Genomic DNA, 14942 nt, shown 5'->3' with positions numbered 1-14942 from the left:
AACTTAGAAATAGAAACAATAGAAAACATTTTAACAACAAGATACAACAAATACTCGGATTAGAATAGAACAGAAACAGCAAAAGCAACAAATAATTGACTATAGAAATTAAGTAAGTAAATGAAGTATGATTCTATATGTAAATAATTCTATTGATTTGTACTATTAAACTGCACTTTTTTTTATGCTTCAGAGCTGATGGTCCTGAAAGGGGAGAGTTACAATACAAAAGACATACATTACAAAAGACAGTAAGGTTTGATGATACATTAATATAGAATGGAGATAAAAAGCTTGAATGCACAGATTGGTGTAGTCAGGTTTAATCACACATTCCAGCCAATCAGAATCTAGTATATCAATCATTCTCCCACTTACGATCATGCTGTTAATCTATATGGAAATATGCAGCATGTTAAAATCAATCTTACATTCAAAACCAATATTAGTTTGTTGGTTTATTTTGTTTTATTTATTTAACAGGTAATCTGAATTTTGTTTGTTTTTACTAATGATGTAAATCCTGCTTGCTCCAGTGCTTTTTATGTAATCTGGTTTGGTTTTGTTGATTAGATATTGTATTTACTGATCATTAATGGCTTCTTATAATTCTTAAGCATATAAACACATACACGTCTCTGCACTTGTGTGATTTTAGACAGCAGCGTGTGAACATGACTTTTATTTTGGGTGACAACGTGACATCATAAGGCAGCGCCGCGCTTCTGCATCTGTTGTGATTCGGCTGAAGAAAGGTGAGTGTTTTTAAACATTTAAAGTGTTTGCTTCGATATAGTCCGTTCAGACAACAGTATAGCTCTTACCAGCGAAGTAATGAGAGAATTATTACTGACTTTAACATCTAATATTGATGAACGTTATTTTTGTGGAGCAACGTTGAAGTCTATCCGCACATGAGTGACAGAAAAGGTGCGTCCCATTTCTTTCCCAGTATCATCGATCAGTTTATCGTAAACGCGAATGCGGTCAAACCAATTGCTTCGCAAAATGATTCACTGATTCGAAGCGCTCGAATCATCGCACGGTGACGACACCTGTTGGTCAGAACAGTGTAAATGCGAGGAGAACACAAACATGATCATTAAGTATAATATACAAATATGAAGTGCATGTGCACTTCTTTGTTCTTTTATTTATTTACAGTTCTAGTTTTGACTTCTTTATCACTATCACTGATTTTTTGCCAGTGTGCTGACTATGGAAGTACGGAGCTGATTGAAATGCACCCAGAGATTTAGTTTGGATCTTAATTTATTTCTATCCAATTATATTCTCATCTTAAATATGATAATGTATCCAAACACACAGAGGAACCCCCTGATGAAGCAATCCACGTGAGATCCATGTGACACTAAAGATGGCGTTAATTAAAGAGGAGAGTGAAGACCTGAAGATTGAAGAAACATTTAGAGTGAAACAAGAACATACTGAGGAACAAACAGGTTAGTTTCCATTCTCAAAGCTGAAATCAGTCATCTGATACTTAAAATGTTTCTCTTTGAAAAATGATTAATATTTTATAAGTTAATATGAGCGCTCTAATTAAAGTTGTTAATTAGGCATAGTTATAAAACAGTATCAAAGAAAAATATTATTTTTGCATAAAGCAAATCATAAAGGTGAGTGATCAGTGTTACCCTTGTTGTCTACAAGTGATATTTTGTTCATCCTCAAGTGCTTGCTGTGTCAAACCAGTACTTTGAAAGCACATGTTTTCAATCAGTCTGCATGGAAATACAATTGTGTGCCCTTTACTCCTTGACCTTTTAATTTTTAAAATAAAATAAAATTGGAAAACATTTGGGTGACAGTGGTAAAGTGATCTGTGCTTTAAGAAAGTAAATGTAACGTCTCTTAATATATTGGTGCATGTGGATCTAGTATACATGTTGTTCTGATGCTTTGTGTTGGTTTAATGTTTATTTCTTTGTGACATTAAAATGTGGTTAACTTGTATTTGCCTATTTTTGCCATAGATCTGAAGGTGCTGAAAGAGGAGACAGAAGTACTGCATGGAAATGATGAGAAAGATCACCATTTCTTAACTGGAGAAAAATCAATTAGTTGCTTACAGACTGGAAAGACTTCCTCACAAAAAGGAGCTCAAAAGACAGAAACTAAAAGTTTCACCTGCCAACAGTGTGGGAGAAGTTTCAACAGAAAAGGAAACCTTAATTACCACATGAGAATTCACACTGGAGAGAAGCCTTACACATGTCCTCAATGTGGGATAAGTTTTATTCAACGAGTCATGCTTAAAAGGCACATTAGAACTCACACTGGAGAGAAGCCTTTCACATGCAAGCTGTGTGGGAAAAGTTTCATTCGAAAAGGATGCCTTAAAAGTCACATGAGAACTCATACTGGAGAGCAGCCTTACACATGCCCTCAGTGTGAAAGGAGTTTTGCACATAAACAGACTCTTAATGCCCACATTAGAATTCACAGTGGGGAGAAGCCTTACACCTGCCAACAGTGCGGAAAGAGTTTCACTGAAAATGGAAACCTTAAAGTGCACATGAGAATTCACACTGGAGAGAAGCCTTTTACCTGCCAACATTGTGGAAAGAGTTTTAATCAAAAAGGAAACTTTAAAGTCCACATGAAAATTCACAGTGGAGAAAAGCCTGCAAACACTTTGGAAAGAGCTTCACAGCAGAACTAAACATTGGATGTCACATGAACATTGACAACGGAGAGAGGCCATTCAGATGTGATCCGCGGAAAGAGTTTCAGATGTAAAAATAACCATAAATTCTCACAAGAAGACTGATGTTTAATTGTGATCAGTGTAATCTTTTGCCATCACACTTACAGATACACCTGATAAGTTAGGCTCCATCCAGCACAGTCGTCGTGGGGCGCAGCCATTTTTGTTTTCATGAAGGCCCCCACGTGGGTTATTCTAGATGGGCTCATGAAATTAACACTATTAAGTGTTGATATAATGCACACTACATATTGAGTTGATGAGATCATTAAAGGAGTAGTTCACTCACCCCCTTGTCATCCAAGATGTTCATGTCTTTCTTTCTTCAGTCGTGAAGAAACTATGTTTCTTGAGGAAAACATTGCAGGAATTATCTCCATATAATGAACTTCAATGGTGCCCCCAAGTTTGAACTTCCAAAATGCAGTTTAAATGCAGCTTCAAATGGCTCTAAATGCAGCTGGGAAGAAGCTTATCTAGCAAAATGATAAGTCATTTTTTAAACAAATTGACAATTTATATATATATTTAACCTCAAATGCTCGTCTTGTCTCGTCACTGCGATGTGCATGCGTAGTCTGTGTAATCCAAGTCAATACAGTTAGGGTATGTCTAAAAACTCCCATCTCATTTTCTTCAACTTTAAAATCGTCCTACATCGCTGTTTTACCTTTTTTATAAAGGGTGATTGATCTTCTTTGCATGTTCACTTCTTAAACACTGGGACTGTAGTTCTGCAGCGATGTAGACATGAACATCTTGGATGACAAAGGAGTGAGTAAATTATCTGTAAAGTATTGTTCTGGAAGTGAACTAAACTTTTAAGTGCTGATTGAGCATTAGTGATAAACACCTGCTGTTAACATGCAGAATCACTGAAGAGGAACAAGAAGAACAGAAAAAAAAATATGTTTTATGGGTGAAGTAACATCAACAATCTAATATATGCACCTTAAAATTATTGGGTGAGCAATTTCTTTAAGCATATTGAAACCCATTTTCCATTTAATTTGTAGTTCAGGATTAAACCAAAGAGTGAGGATTCATTCATTCATCTCCAGGCCATGTTTGACACAATATAATATTTTTATTTTTTTTTTATTTAAACTTTGTCAGGTGCTGAAAAATAGCCCCTTTTACATCCAGCAGAAATACAAACTCGAAGGCAGTCATAAGTGATGGCGGGTTTCGGCCATCCTATATCGAGAACCAGTATCTGATCCAAAAGTCTGAAGGGGGAATGTGCTTCTGATTAGTTGAATGTACATGGTTTAACTTCAGCAGTTTTAAAGTTTGTTTTTAGTCCCATATTTTAGTTTCCTTTAAATACAGTGATGCCTTTAATATATTTTTCAGAAATAAACAATGTTGATTTGTTCACTGAGACAAACTACCTTGTTTTCATTATGCTTTCTCACTTGGGAAAATGTGCCCTCAAGCCCTATCACTTCTGTTATGTATGACATACAATAAGTAAAATAAGCTCACACAAAGACATCTTTCGATATTCTTCTTCATCTCTTTTCAATGTGTTTTTCTTTAATTCATCCCCAATGTTACAACATCGTTCTGATTTAATAAATAATTAAAAACAAACAAAAATACATGTGTACATGTTTATCTTTCTTCCGGAGGGTTGAGGTGCAACAGGTCTGTTTCACTGTGCACTTTTTGTAGATCAAACTCAGTCTTTTCTATAATAATAATAATAAAAAAAAAAAATTAGAAACCAATTTTCAGAATTTTAAATCTGGACTTAGTCCAGTTTTGTGTTTTTAGTCTAGGGCCCTAATACTGAATACTGTTTACATAATTTTATTTTTTTGTTCATTGTTATAGTCTATACATTTCTATGCACTTTTGTGATTTCGAACAACTTGTGATTGTGAACACGACTTTTATTTTGGTTCTGCGATATGGCGTCATAAGTCTGCGCTGTGCTCCTGCATCTGTTGTGATTTCGCTGAAGAAAGGTTTGTGTTTTCAGTCATTTACAGTATTTAAAGCGTTGCAAACAGTGTAGTCCATTCTTTTCGATGCAAAATGAACTAATCATGAATGCAATAAATATAGCATTGTAATGTTTTATTTAATATTAATGACCGTCATGTTCTGTGAGTAAACCGCATTCACAGGCAAGTAAATGAAAAGGTTCACCTCATTCCGGTTATATGTATCGTTAATTAGTTTATACTATTTGGGCACTGGTAAGTAGTGACGGAAAAACGGAGCTTTTTGAAATTCCGAGTCAATTGAACCAATTGCGTCTCAAAATGATTCATTGATTCGAAGCGTTTGAATCACTACATGCTTAAGACTTGATGCTCGAAAGAGCGTAAACAAACACAAATGTGTAACGACAACTTAAACCAATTACATTTTTTTTATTAAAGTATAATCTATTAAATGTAATCTACAAATAAAGTCATTAAATTAATCAATATGAAGTGACTGTAAATTTAAATTTTGATTGTTTTTGGCCAATCAGGACATTTAAGACTATTAACCATCACTCTGACTGACACCCTTGCTAGTGCTCTGACTACTGAAATAGTTAACTGATTAAGATGATTTAGGTTGAATTTATTTTTCTTTCTGTTAATTAGCCTATTCTCATCTTAAACATGATAATGTGTCAAACACACAGAGAAACTCCTGGTGCAGCAACTGAGATCCACATGACAGCATAATAAAGATGGCATTTATTAAAGAAGAGAGTGAAGACGTGAAGATTGAAGAAGCATTCAGAGTGAAACTAGAAGATACTGAGAAACAAACAGGTTGGTTTTCAGTCTCAAAATGGAATGATCCCTATTGAACTGTATTTGGTGCACAAACTAAAAGCAACTAAATCAAATGAAAAAAAAAGAGAGAGTTGTAACTGTATATTGTCATGTTTTCTTAAGCAAATACATGTTTGAAAATCTTGAAAATTTTGACTTGACATCAAAAACTGCAAAAAGCATTTGTCCACATAGATGCAGTGTTTCATTTAAATTTGGCAAATGTTGCTGTCAGAAACAGTTTTTTCTCTGTGCAGTCCATCCTAAGGTCTTCTTTACAGTTCAAGGTTCAGTTCTTATGGCTTCAAGATACACTTCATAAGTATGCATATACTTCATAAGTTTTCTCTGGAAATCCATCCCAACAACTGTAAATATAAATACTTATTATAGGCTTATAACAGTGATTTAGGTTAAGGAAAAAACACATGGAAGATGTTTATCTTATATTATACTTTAACTTATGGAGTTTATTATGTACACTCACTCAAAAGTCACATAGTGTGGCTTTAAATCAGAGAAATTGAGTAGAAGAAGTGTTGTTGGTTCCAGGAAACCTGACTAATGCAGCATAACCATGATTTATGAATGAGAGTCTATGCTTGGCTGAAAAGATGCATTATAGTGAAGATTTAAGAGAGTCCTCAACAATTCTAGGAAAGCCAGACAGGAAAATGATCTACCTCATTGGCACAACAGTGAAGTCTAATGATGTTGTCACTAAAAACTACAGGACCTAATACTGAGCCCTGTGGCACTCCATTTAATTGTATGCTGAGACGACATGTCTAAACGTTTGGATGTATGTTGATTTGTGCCATTAAAATGAAGTTGTGTTTTTGTTATAGACCTGGTGGTGCTGAAAGAAGAGAGTCAAGAATTGAAAGAACTGAATCAAAATAAAGATAAAAATAAGTTTGAGAAACATCATGATTTCATGACTGGAGAAAAATCTTTTAGTTGCTCACAGATTGAAAGGACTACACCTCGATGTGATTTCACCTGCCAACTGTGTGGAAAGAGTTTTGATCATCAAAGAAACCTTAAAGTCCACATGAGAATTCACACTGGAGAGAAGCCTTATGCTTGCCAGCAGTGTGGAAGGAGTTTCACTCAAAAAGGAAGTATTAAAGCCCACATGAGAGTTCACACTGGAGAGTGCCCCTTCACCTGCCAACAGTGTGGAAAAAGTTTCAGTCGAAATGGAAACCTGAAAGTCCACATGAGAATTCACACTAGAGAAAGCCCATATACCTGCCAACAGTGTGGAAAAAGTTTCACTCAAAAAGGAAGCCTTAAGGTCCACATGAGAATTCACACTGGAGAGGCACCTTTCACATGCCAACAGTGTGGAAAGAGTTTTAAACATAAAGGAGCCCTTAATTCCCACTTGAGAACTCACACTGAAGAAAAGCCATTTGCATGTGGTCAGTGTGGAAAGTGTTTCAGACTTACAACTGCCCTTAATAAACACATGAGGATTCACTCAAGAGAGAACTGTTTTATATGTCATCAGTGTGGAAGCCGTTTCACAGACATGGAACATCTGAAGAATCATGTAAAAATTCACATCGGAGAAGACCCATTTATGTGCCATCACTGTGGAAAGAATTGCAAGAACAAAGGAAACCTCGAAGCTCACATAAGGGTTCACACTGGAGAGAAACCATTTACCTGCCTACAGTGTGGAAAGTGTTTTGCACTAAAAGGAAACCTTAACATTCACTTAAAGCTTCACACTGGAGAGAAGCCTTTCACTTGTCTTCAGTGTGGAAAAAGTTTCGCACTTAAAGGGAATCTTGAGGTTCACAGGAGGCTTCACACTGGAGAGAGGCCGTACAAATGTCTTCATTGTGAAAAGAGTTTCACAAATAATAGAGACCTGAAATGTCATTCGCAAACTCATTCTGGAAAGAAATGTTCTGAGTTCTACAAGACGTTTACAAAAAGGAGCAGTTTAAAAAATCCACTAAACATTCACTCTGGAGGAAGGCGTTTTAATTGTGATCAGAGTAACAAAAATAGTCTTTTGCCATCACACTTAAAGATACATATGAAAAGTCATGTATATATGAGACCCTATTCTTGTTCGTTTTGTAAAAAGAGATTTAAATGGCTTAGCAATTTCAAATGGCACCAGAAAGTATGTATCTGTGTGAAATCAAAATTACATTCACGAATGTGGCCCATAATCATCTAAACAGGCGATATTCCTATAAAACTAATTCATCATAAGTGTTCATCATAATGCATCCTTCACTGCCTTGAAGCTTTGTTTTTCCTTTTTTCATGTTCCTGACCATTTCTTTTGCTATAGTTTTAAATATTGAGTAGTTGTTGTGGATTCCCTGTGATTTCAATTGAATAGCACAGTATTTGTATAAAAGTATGAGTGATGACGCTGTACCAGTGGTTCCTAACCACATTCCTTGATCCCTTAGTTTGGTCAGAGTCTTGGTTGTTCCAAACTTCTTCCATTAAGCAATTATAGAGGCCACTGTGCTCTTGGGAACCTGCAAAGCTACATAATATTTTGTAGCCTTCTATAGATTATCATGTTTTGGTTTGATGATTTGCTAAGAGGAATGACAGTTCTAGCGGATGCAGCACTGATGGGGGTGGAAGGAAGTGGACTCCTAAACACAGTAGAAGTGATGAGCAAACTGATTTTGTTTATTCATTACATGTTTTCGTTTAGGGATGCCATTAATAATAATTGCCTTCTGACCAAACTTATTATCCGTGACATTATACTATGAGGCTGCAGTTGCTATGAGTAAACAATCTTTTTTAAATGTCTCCAATAATAATCTGCATTGATAATTTCCTTAAATTAAACAACCAAATGTATATACAATTGAAATTCATGTTTGATGTGTAACAACGATGTCATGTATATGATAAAAAGCTTCTCATCCAAATGCTTAATATTGTCAGTAAAACATTTGCTTGCTAAACTATTATTTCTTTCGTAAGCATGGCTTTGTACCTCACTTTTATCAACTTAAAACAACTCATACACTCTTATAACACTCATGTTACATTTTTAGTCACTTGTTGCATTTTAATACATTGATGTCTAGTATGGATAGTTTTGCCTATTAGTCAAAATTATTTTTAAACCATTTCAGGACATTGGCCAAAATGTATTTAAATTTAGATGTAAAATAGGTCAGACGATTTTATTTCATGTGACCTATTGTAATTTTAGGCAGCAGCGTCCATGTGTCCCAATGTGCATACTATCCACCCTATCTGCCCTAAATAATACTGTATATTATAGAATTTGGGATAGATAGTTTGAACATCGGGACGCAGGCCGTGTGAAAAAGACTTTTATTTGGTCTGGCGATATGACGTCATAAGACGGCGCCGCGCTCATGCATCTTTTGTGATTCGACTGAGGAAAGGTTTGTATTCTTAAGCATTTAAGCGGTTTAAATAGATGCAGACCGTTTAGTAAGTACTATAGATATTACAAGCGATGCAAAATGAATCATTTATTATTAAACGTAACATTTAATGCTTTATCCAACATCAATTTGTGAATAAAGCACATCCAAACACGAGTAACAGAAAAGGTGCCTCTCATTTTCGCTCCCTACATCGTGAAACAGTTTATTATAAACACCAATTCGGTCACAAGTAGTGATGAGAGAAACGTAGCTTTTCAAAACTCCTAAAGAGCTGAACCAATTGCTTTACAAAATGATTCAATGTTTCGAAGCACTCAACTCACCGCACGCTGACGACACCTGCTGGTCAGAATGGTGAAAATACAATAACTTACAAACGTGTACGTTTTCATATTACCTTTCGGTGTAATTTAGGTTCCTTTTGAATTTGTAGAGCTAGTTTGAGTGGTCTTTTTTTGTTTCATCATACCATTTATGACCACTTTGGATTGATATTCTTGCCAATATGCTGACTACTGAACTGATTGAGATGCACACAGACATTTAGTTTAGATGTGTTTTTCTTTCTTTTAATTATTCTCTTCTTAAACATGACAATATCCAAACACACAGAAAATTCCTGGTGAAGTAACTATAATTCATGTGACACTATTACAAAGATGCCGTTTATTAAAGAGGAGAGTGAAGACATGAAGATTGAAGAAGCTTTCAGAGTGAAACATGAAGATTTTGAGGAACAAACAGGTTAGTTTCCATTCTCAAAGCTAAAGTGAGTTACAATTTGACCTTGAGTGGTTCACCTCATGTGGACAGACTGACTGAGATTACATAACCAGGCAAATACTAATGCTATCTTCAAGTGCACCTGAGTAGTTACTACTACTACTTTTACTTTGTTATTATGACAAGTCACATGCTAAATTGGTAAAAATAATACAGAAGTAGCTTGAATAAAAGTGTAAATTAGGTCAGAGGATTTTATTTCCCGTGACCTTTTGTGATTTTAGGCAGCAGTGTGTGAAGAAGACTTTTATTTGGTCTGATGATGATATAAGGCAAAAAAGCAAGCGCTTTGAAATAACATCCTTTTGTGATCTGACATGGTTTCATATCACAAAATGAGGCAAAAATAATTGTATTTATAGTATTTTATACAGTGATAGAGTGTTACATCGATTAGCATTGTTGTAAGAGTCTTTATTCTTACAAAAATGCCAAAAATATCTTGAAGAACAGGTAAACCATATATTGTCACAATTGTATGTTTATTGTATTGATGTTTCATCAGGTGAAACAGCTCTATCTGCATTTTATTCAGCTGCAGCAATATGTCTTTGTTTATATAAGGTATTTCCTGGAATGCCATAAGTTTTATTACTTATGTGAGTCTCACTTGAGGATTTTCTGCATGAGGGCGCCCTCCAGCTATGAGTATGAATGAAACAGACATTATGTGTCTACTCATTAAAGAAGTCCACTTCCAAAACAAAGATTCACATATAATATACTCACCCCCTTGTCATCCAAGATGTTCATTTGTTTGTTTCTTCAGTTGTAAAGAAATTATTTTTTGAGGAAAACATTTCTGCATTTTTCTCCATATAATGGACTGCTATGATGCCCCGATTTTGAACTTCCAAAATGCAGTTTAAATGTGGCTTCAAATGATCTCAAATGTGGTTGTAAATGATCTGAGCCGAGGAAGAAGGGTCTTATCTAGCGGAACGATCGGTAATTTTCATTAAAAAAATAAAATTTAAATACTTTTTAATCTCAAATACTCGTCTTGCCTTTCTCTCCCTGATCTCTGTGTATTCTGGCTCAAGACAGTTAGGGTATGTCGAAAAACTCAGATCGTATTTTCTCCCTCAACTTCAAAAATCATTTTAAAATCATCCTATATCGCTGCAGAAGTTCCGACCCAGTCTTTGCAGCGTAAACATGCAAAAAAGATCAAGCATCCTTAACAAAAAAGGTAAATCAGCGATATAGGATGATTTTAAAGTTGAGGGAGAACATGAGATGGGACTTTTTCGACATACCCTAACTGTCACGAACCGGAACAAAAACAGTCCAAGCTGAGTAAGACAAGCGTTTGGCATTAAAAAGTATATAAATTTTATTTTTTAAAATGAAAATAACCGATCGTTTCGCTAGATAAGATCCTTCTTCCTCGGTTGGGATCATTTACAACCGCATTTGGGATCGTTTGAAGCTGCATTTAAACTGCATTTTGGAAGTTCAAAATCGAGGCACCATATCAGTCCATTATATGGAGAAAAATGCTGAAATGTTTTCCTCAAAAAACATAATTTCTTTACGACTGAAGAAAGAAAGACATGAACATCTTGGATGACAAGGGGTGAGTAAATAATTTGTAAATTGTTGTTCTGGAAGTGGACTTCTCCTTTAATGCTCACAACACCATATTTTGGGTAATAATAGGAAAAATCAAAATCCATATTCGTACATTTTTTTTCCAGTGAAGACAAGTGTACAGGAGTTTTATTATAGTAGTATACTATAGTATTTTATAGTGAAAATGTTACAATAATAATGTGTATAATTTTGTTTAATGCTTTTATATATTAATAATACTAGAACATTCATGTCCTGTGTAAGTGATGAACAGCACTGCTTGTGGTTGTTTTCAGAGATGGCAATGTACCACCAGTGCTATAGTAGTTACACTGCAACTTAATAATTTAAATTAAACTGTTTGAATATTTGAATTTACAAATGCTGTTGTTAGTAATAATACATTCTCTGTGCAGTACAAATTCAGATGTAGCAGCTTATGTTTGGAGGGTTTTGATCTAATAATTGTTTATGTTTGGTAGAATTTATTAGATGAAAATTACTATTATACCATATTTTACATCAATAATACACTTCGTTAACTTGAAGAGGTTTGAAGTTTTGTCAGGTTGCAGGAAAATGTAAAGTATAACATTAAAAACTAATGATAAGGTCCCTCAGGGGAAGCGAATGTGAGCAAAAAAGCAGAGGACCTAAAACTGAGCCCCGTGGCACTCCATACATGTGTTTAAAAGATGTCTCTTCATTTATACCAATGAATTGGTAATGGTCTGATGTGTAGGATCAGGGGTGTCCAATCTGCTCCTGGAAGGCCACTGTTCTCCAGAGTTTAGCTCCTACCCTAATTAAACACACCTAAACCTGCTAGTCATAGTTATTAAGACTAACAAGAAACTTCCAGTCAAAGCTGGTTCGAGTTAACCTCTGCTAGACATTGGCCCTCCAAGAGCAGGGTTGGACACCCTTAACCTAAACCATGCTAGTACTTTTTCACAAATGCCAACATAATTCTCATGCCGTCGTGCTCTATGTTGTCAAAACATTTAACTCGAGATATATAACTTTAATAAACATTAATAAACATAATTTCTCTCTTGTGATGGGGCTTAAATCATGATTGAAATAATGTTTATCTGCAAAATACATGGTTGAGAGGACACGATTTTGTACTATTATAGAAATGGGTTTTTTAAAGCTGTCTTTGAGCACCACCAGCACTGAACATTTTGTATATCACCCTCATCTAACACACCTGATTCAACTCATTAGTAGATATTGAAAGACCTGAACTGGCTGTGTTGGAGACATACCAAGAGACATACAAAACATGTAGTTTTGCATTATCTGAAAATGCAAAAGGAAAGAACTGGGTGAAGAGAGGGGGGCGGGATCAGCAAAGGACCTCAAGACGGAAATCAAACTCGGGTCGCCTGCAGCACTGTTGCACTAACCACTGGACTATCGGCGCCGACAACTGTCCGCTTTTTTAGTCTGCTTTTTGTCAGAATATGTCTAAAAAAATCTTCAACCAATATTGAGAAGAGATTTTGTGAATTTTTCTTTTAGTATCAAACTATAGCTCCTAGCATACATATTGGATTTGATGGCTTTTGTTTTTTAATGCTTTAATGTCTTTTTTTAGCTGTAGACATGATTCCAGTGAAAGTGGAGAGTCTGAAAGAAGAACTGAATGAAATGGAAGAGAAAAATCAGGATGAGAAATGTCATGATTTCAAGAGCGGAGAAAAATCCTCAAAGACTGAAAATACTTCCTCACAAACAAAAGGCCAGAAGACCAAGTCTAAGAGTCATTTTACCTGCTGTCAGTGTGGTAAGAATATCACTAATAAGCAAAACCTTGAAGTCCACATGAGAGTTCACACTGGAGAGAGGCCTTTCAGCTGTCAACAGTGTGGAAAGAGTTTTAATCAAAAACAAAACCTTAAAGCCCACATGAGAGTTCACACTGGAGAGAAGCCTTACACCTGCCAACTGTGTGGACAAAGTTTTAAACTTAAAGGAAACCTTAATGCCCACATGAGAATTCATACTGGAGAGACCCCTTACAACTGCAAAGTGTGTGGGAAGAGCCTCTCACGAAGAGAAAGTCTTAAGAGTCACATGCACATTCACACAGGAGAGAAGCCTTGCATATGTAGTAAATGTGGAAAGAGATTCAAATGTCAAGAAACCCTTAATCAACACATGAGGATTCACCCAAAAGAGGACTGTTTTATATGTCATCAGTGTGGAAAGAATTTCATGCATAAAAGAAGCCTCAACACTCATATTAGACTTCATACTGGAGAGAAACCTTGCATCTGTCATCACTGTGGAAAGAACTGCACAAACAAAGCAAACCTTGAAATTCACCTTAGAGTTCACACTGGAGAGAAGCCTTTCAACTGCCCACAGTGTGGAAAAAGCTTCTCGCAAAAAGGAAACCTTCAGACTCACATGTATATTCACACTGGAGAGAAGCCTTTCAAGTGTCTTGAGTGTGATAATAGTTTCACGTATCGAAGAGACCTGAAGCTTCATTTGCATACTCATTCTGTAAAGAAATTATGAGCAATTCAAAAATCACTTACATCTGGAGGAAGCCAATTTAATTGTGGCAGTGGTAATAAAAATTGGAACCAGAAAATATGTATCTGTGTGAAATTAAGGCTACGTTTACTCAAATGTGATTGTTTACCTTCATGATCACTTGTTTTATTTGCGTTCTTCACCTTTAGGCACATGTTAAACCTCCAAAAAACATGAACAACCTTTAATTATTTTCTTTTTTTTTTCTTTTTCAGATTCAGACATGTTTTTTCTCAACCCCGTAACAGACAAAATGAGAGGGGTTTAAAAAGGATTTTACACAGAACTTGTTATAAGACAAACATCTATCTACTGCTTATGTGTCCCTAATACAGACAGAATAATAACAAATGTAATAAATGTAAATTTATCATATTTTTCACGTTTTACAGGTCTCAAGCTAAAATACACAAATTGTCTATATGGTCTCTTTATTTTTGTAAAAAAAAAAAAAAAAAAAAAAAAAAAAAAAAAGTTTTATTTAAAAGTTTAACTAAAACCACAGTTTTACTGTTTTAGTTCTTAATATGATAGTAATCAGAAAGAAAATGCTTTCATTCTTTATAAAAAGAAAATGCTTTATTTGTCTTTATATTTTTTCAAAAATATTAATGTGACAAGGTGTGACTGGGTTGAAGACTGTAACACATTTGAAGGGATACATTGCCTTCAGTTTTATTTTTTGGTTTTGTTTCTCTCTCATATCGTCCCCCTTATTTCTGTCAACATATCTGCATACCTAACACGAGCTGTGTTTCAATCAGCCTGTTTTTATGCGCATTTTGGAATGTCGCATACAAAAAAACTCTGAATGGAAACGCTAAGATGCACATATAATAATTCTAAAAATGTGTGAGTAGGATACAAGTGAGTAGGATAAACTTATTATCCGATAAGAAAAAAATGCGCATAAACTACGATGGAAACACTTTTCACATGTGACTTTTCCAAAAAGGTGATTTTGGAAGCTCATTGGAAGAACACATAGTTTCTTATTTATTTGTTTTTTTATTCGTTTTCCTTAAAAATGAATCATTTTATGTTTAATACAAGTGAGTTTGTCCTGTTTTATTGTTAATCAATTGACGCCGTATTGCCGCTAAT

General features: G+C 35.1%; 4 protein-coding genes across 4 annotated transcripts in view; all 4 read left to right on the top strand.

The window, feature by feature from the left end:
* LOC127164542 (zinc finger protein 160-like) overlaps window positions 1-14942 on the top strand; it is a 115800-nt gene that overhangs the window by 37023 nt on the left and 63835 nt on the right. The window lies entirely within an intron of this gene.
* On the top strand, window positions 1256-4299 carry LOC127164247 (gastrula zinc finger protein XlCGF49.1-like). Its single transcript, XM_051108082.1, has 2 exons — window positions 1256-1463; window positions 1998-4299. Exons 1-2 carry the CDS (start codon window positions 1379-1381, stop codon window positions 2684-2686), a joined length of 774 nt encoding a protein of 257 aa, XP_050964039.1. The 5' UTR covers window positions 1256-1378; the 3' UTR covers window positions 2687-4299.
* LOC127164183 (gastrula zinc finger protein XlCGF57.1-like) lies at window positions 4651-8474 on the top strand. Its single transcript, XM_051107961.1, has 3 exons — window positions 4651-4704; window positions 5379-5511; window positions 6363-8474. The coding sequence occupies exons 2-3, from the start codon at window positions 5427-5429 to the stop codon at window positions 7712-7714; spliced, it is 1437 nt and encodes a 478-aa protein (XP_050963918.1). The 5' UTR covers window positions 4651-4704; window positions 5379-5426; the 3' UTR covers window positions 7715-8474.
* Window positions 8867-14246, top strand: LOC127164223 (gastrula zinc finger protein XlCGF8.2DB-like). Its single transcript, XM_051108029.1, has 3 exons — window positions 8867-8924; window positions 9590-9674; window positions 12892-14246. Exons 2-3 carry the CDS (start codon window positions 9590-9592, stop codon window positions 13818-13820), a joined length of 1014 nt encoding a protein of 337 aa, XP_050963986.1. The 5' UTR covers window positions 8867-8924; the 3' UTR covers window positions 13821-14246.

Source organism: Labeo rohita, chromosome 4 (assembly GCF_022985175.1).
Source record: "Labeo rohita strain BAU-BD-2019 chromosome 4, IGBB_LRoh.1.0, whole genome shotgun sequence".
Taxonomy (NCBI): Eukaryota; Metazoa; Chordata; class Actinopteri; order Cypriniformes; family Cyprinidae; genus Labeo; species Labeo rohita.
This window is presented reverse-complemented; position numbering and strand designations above follow the sequence as displayed.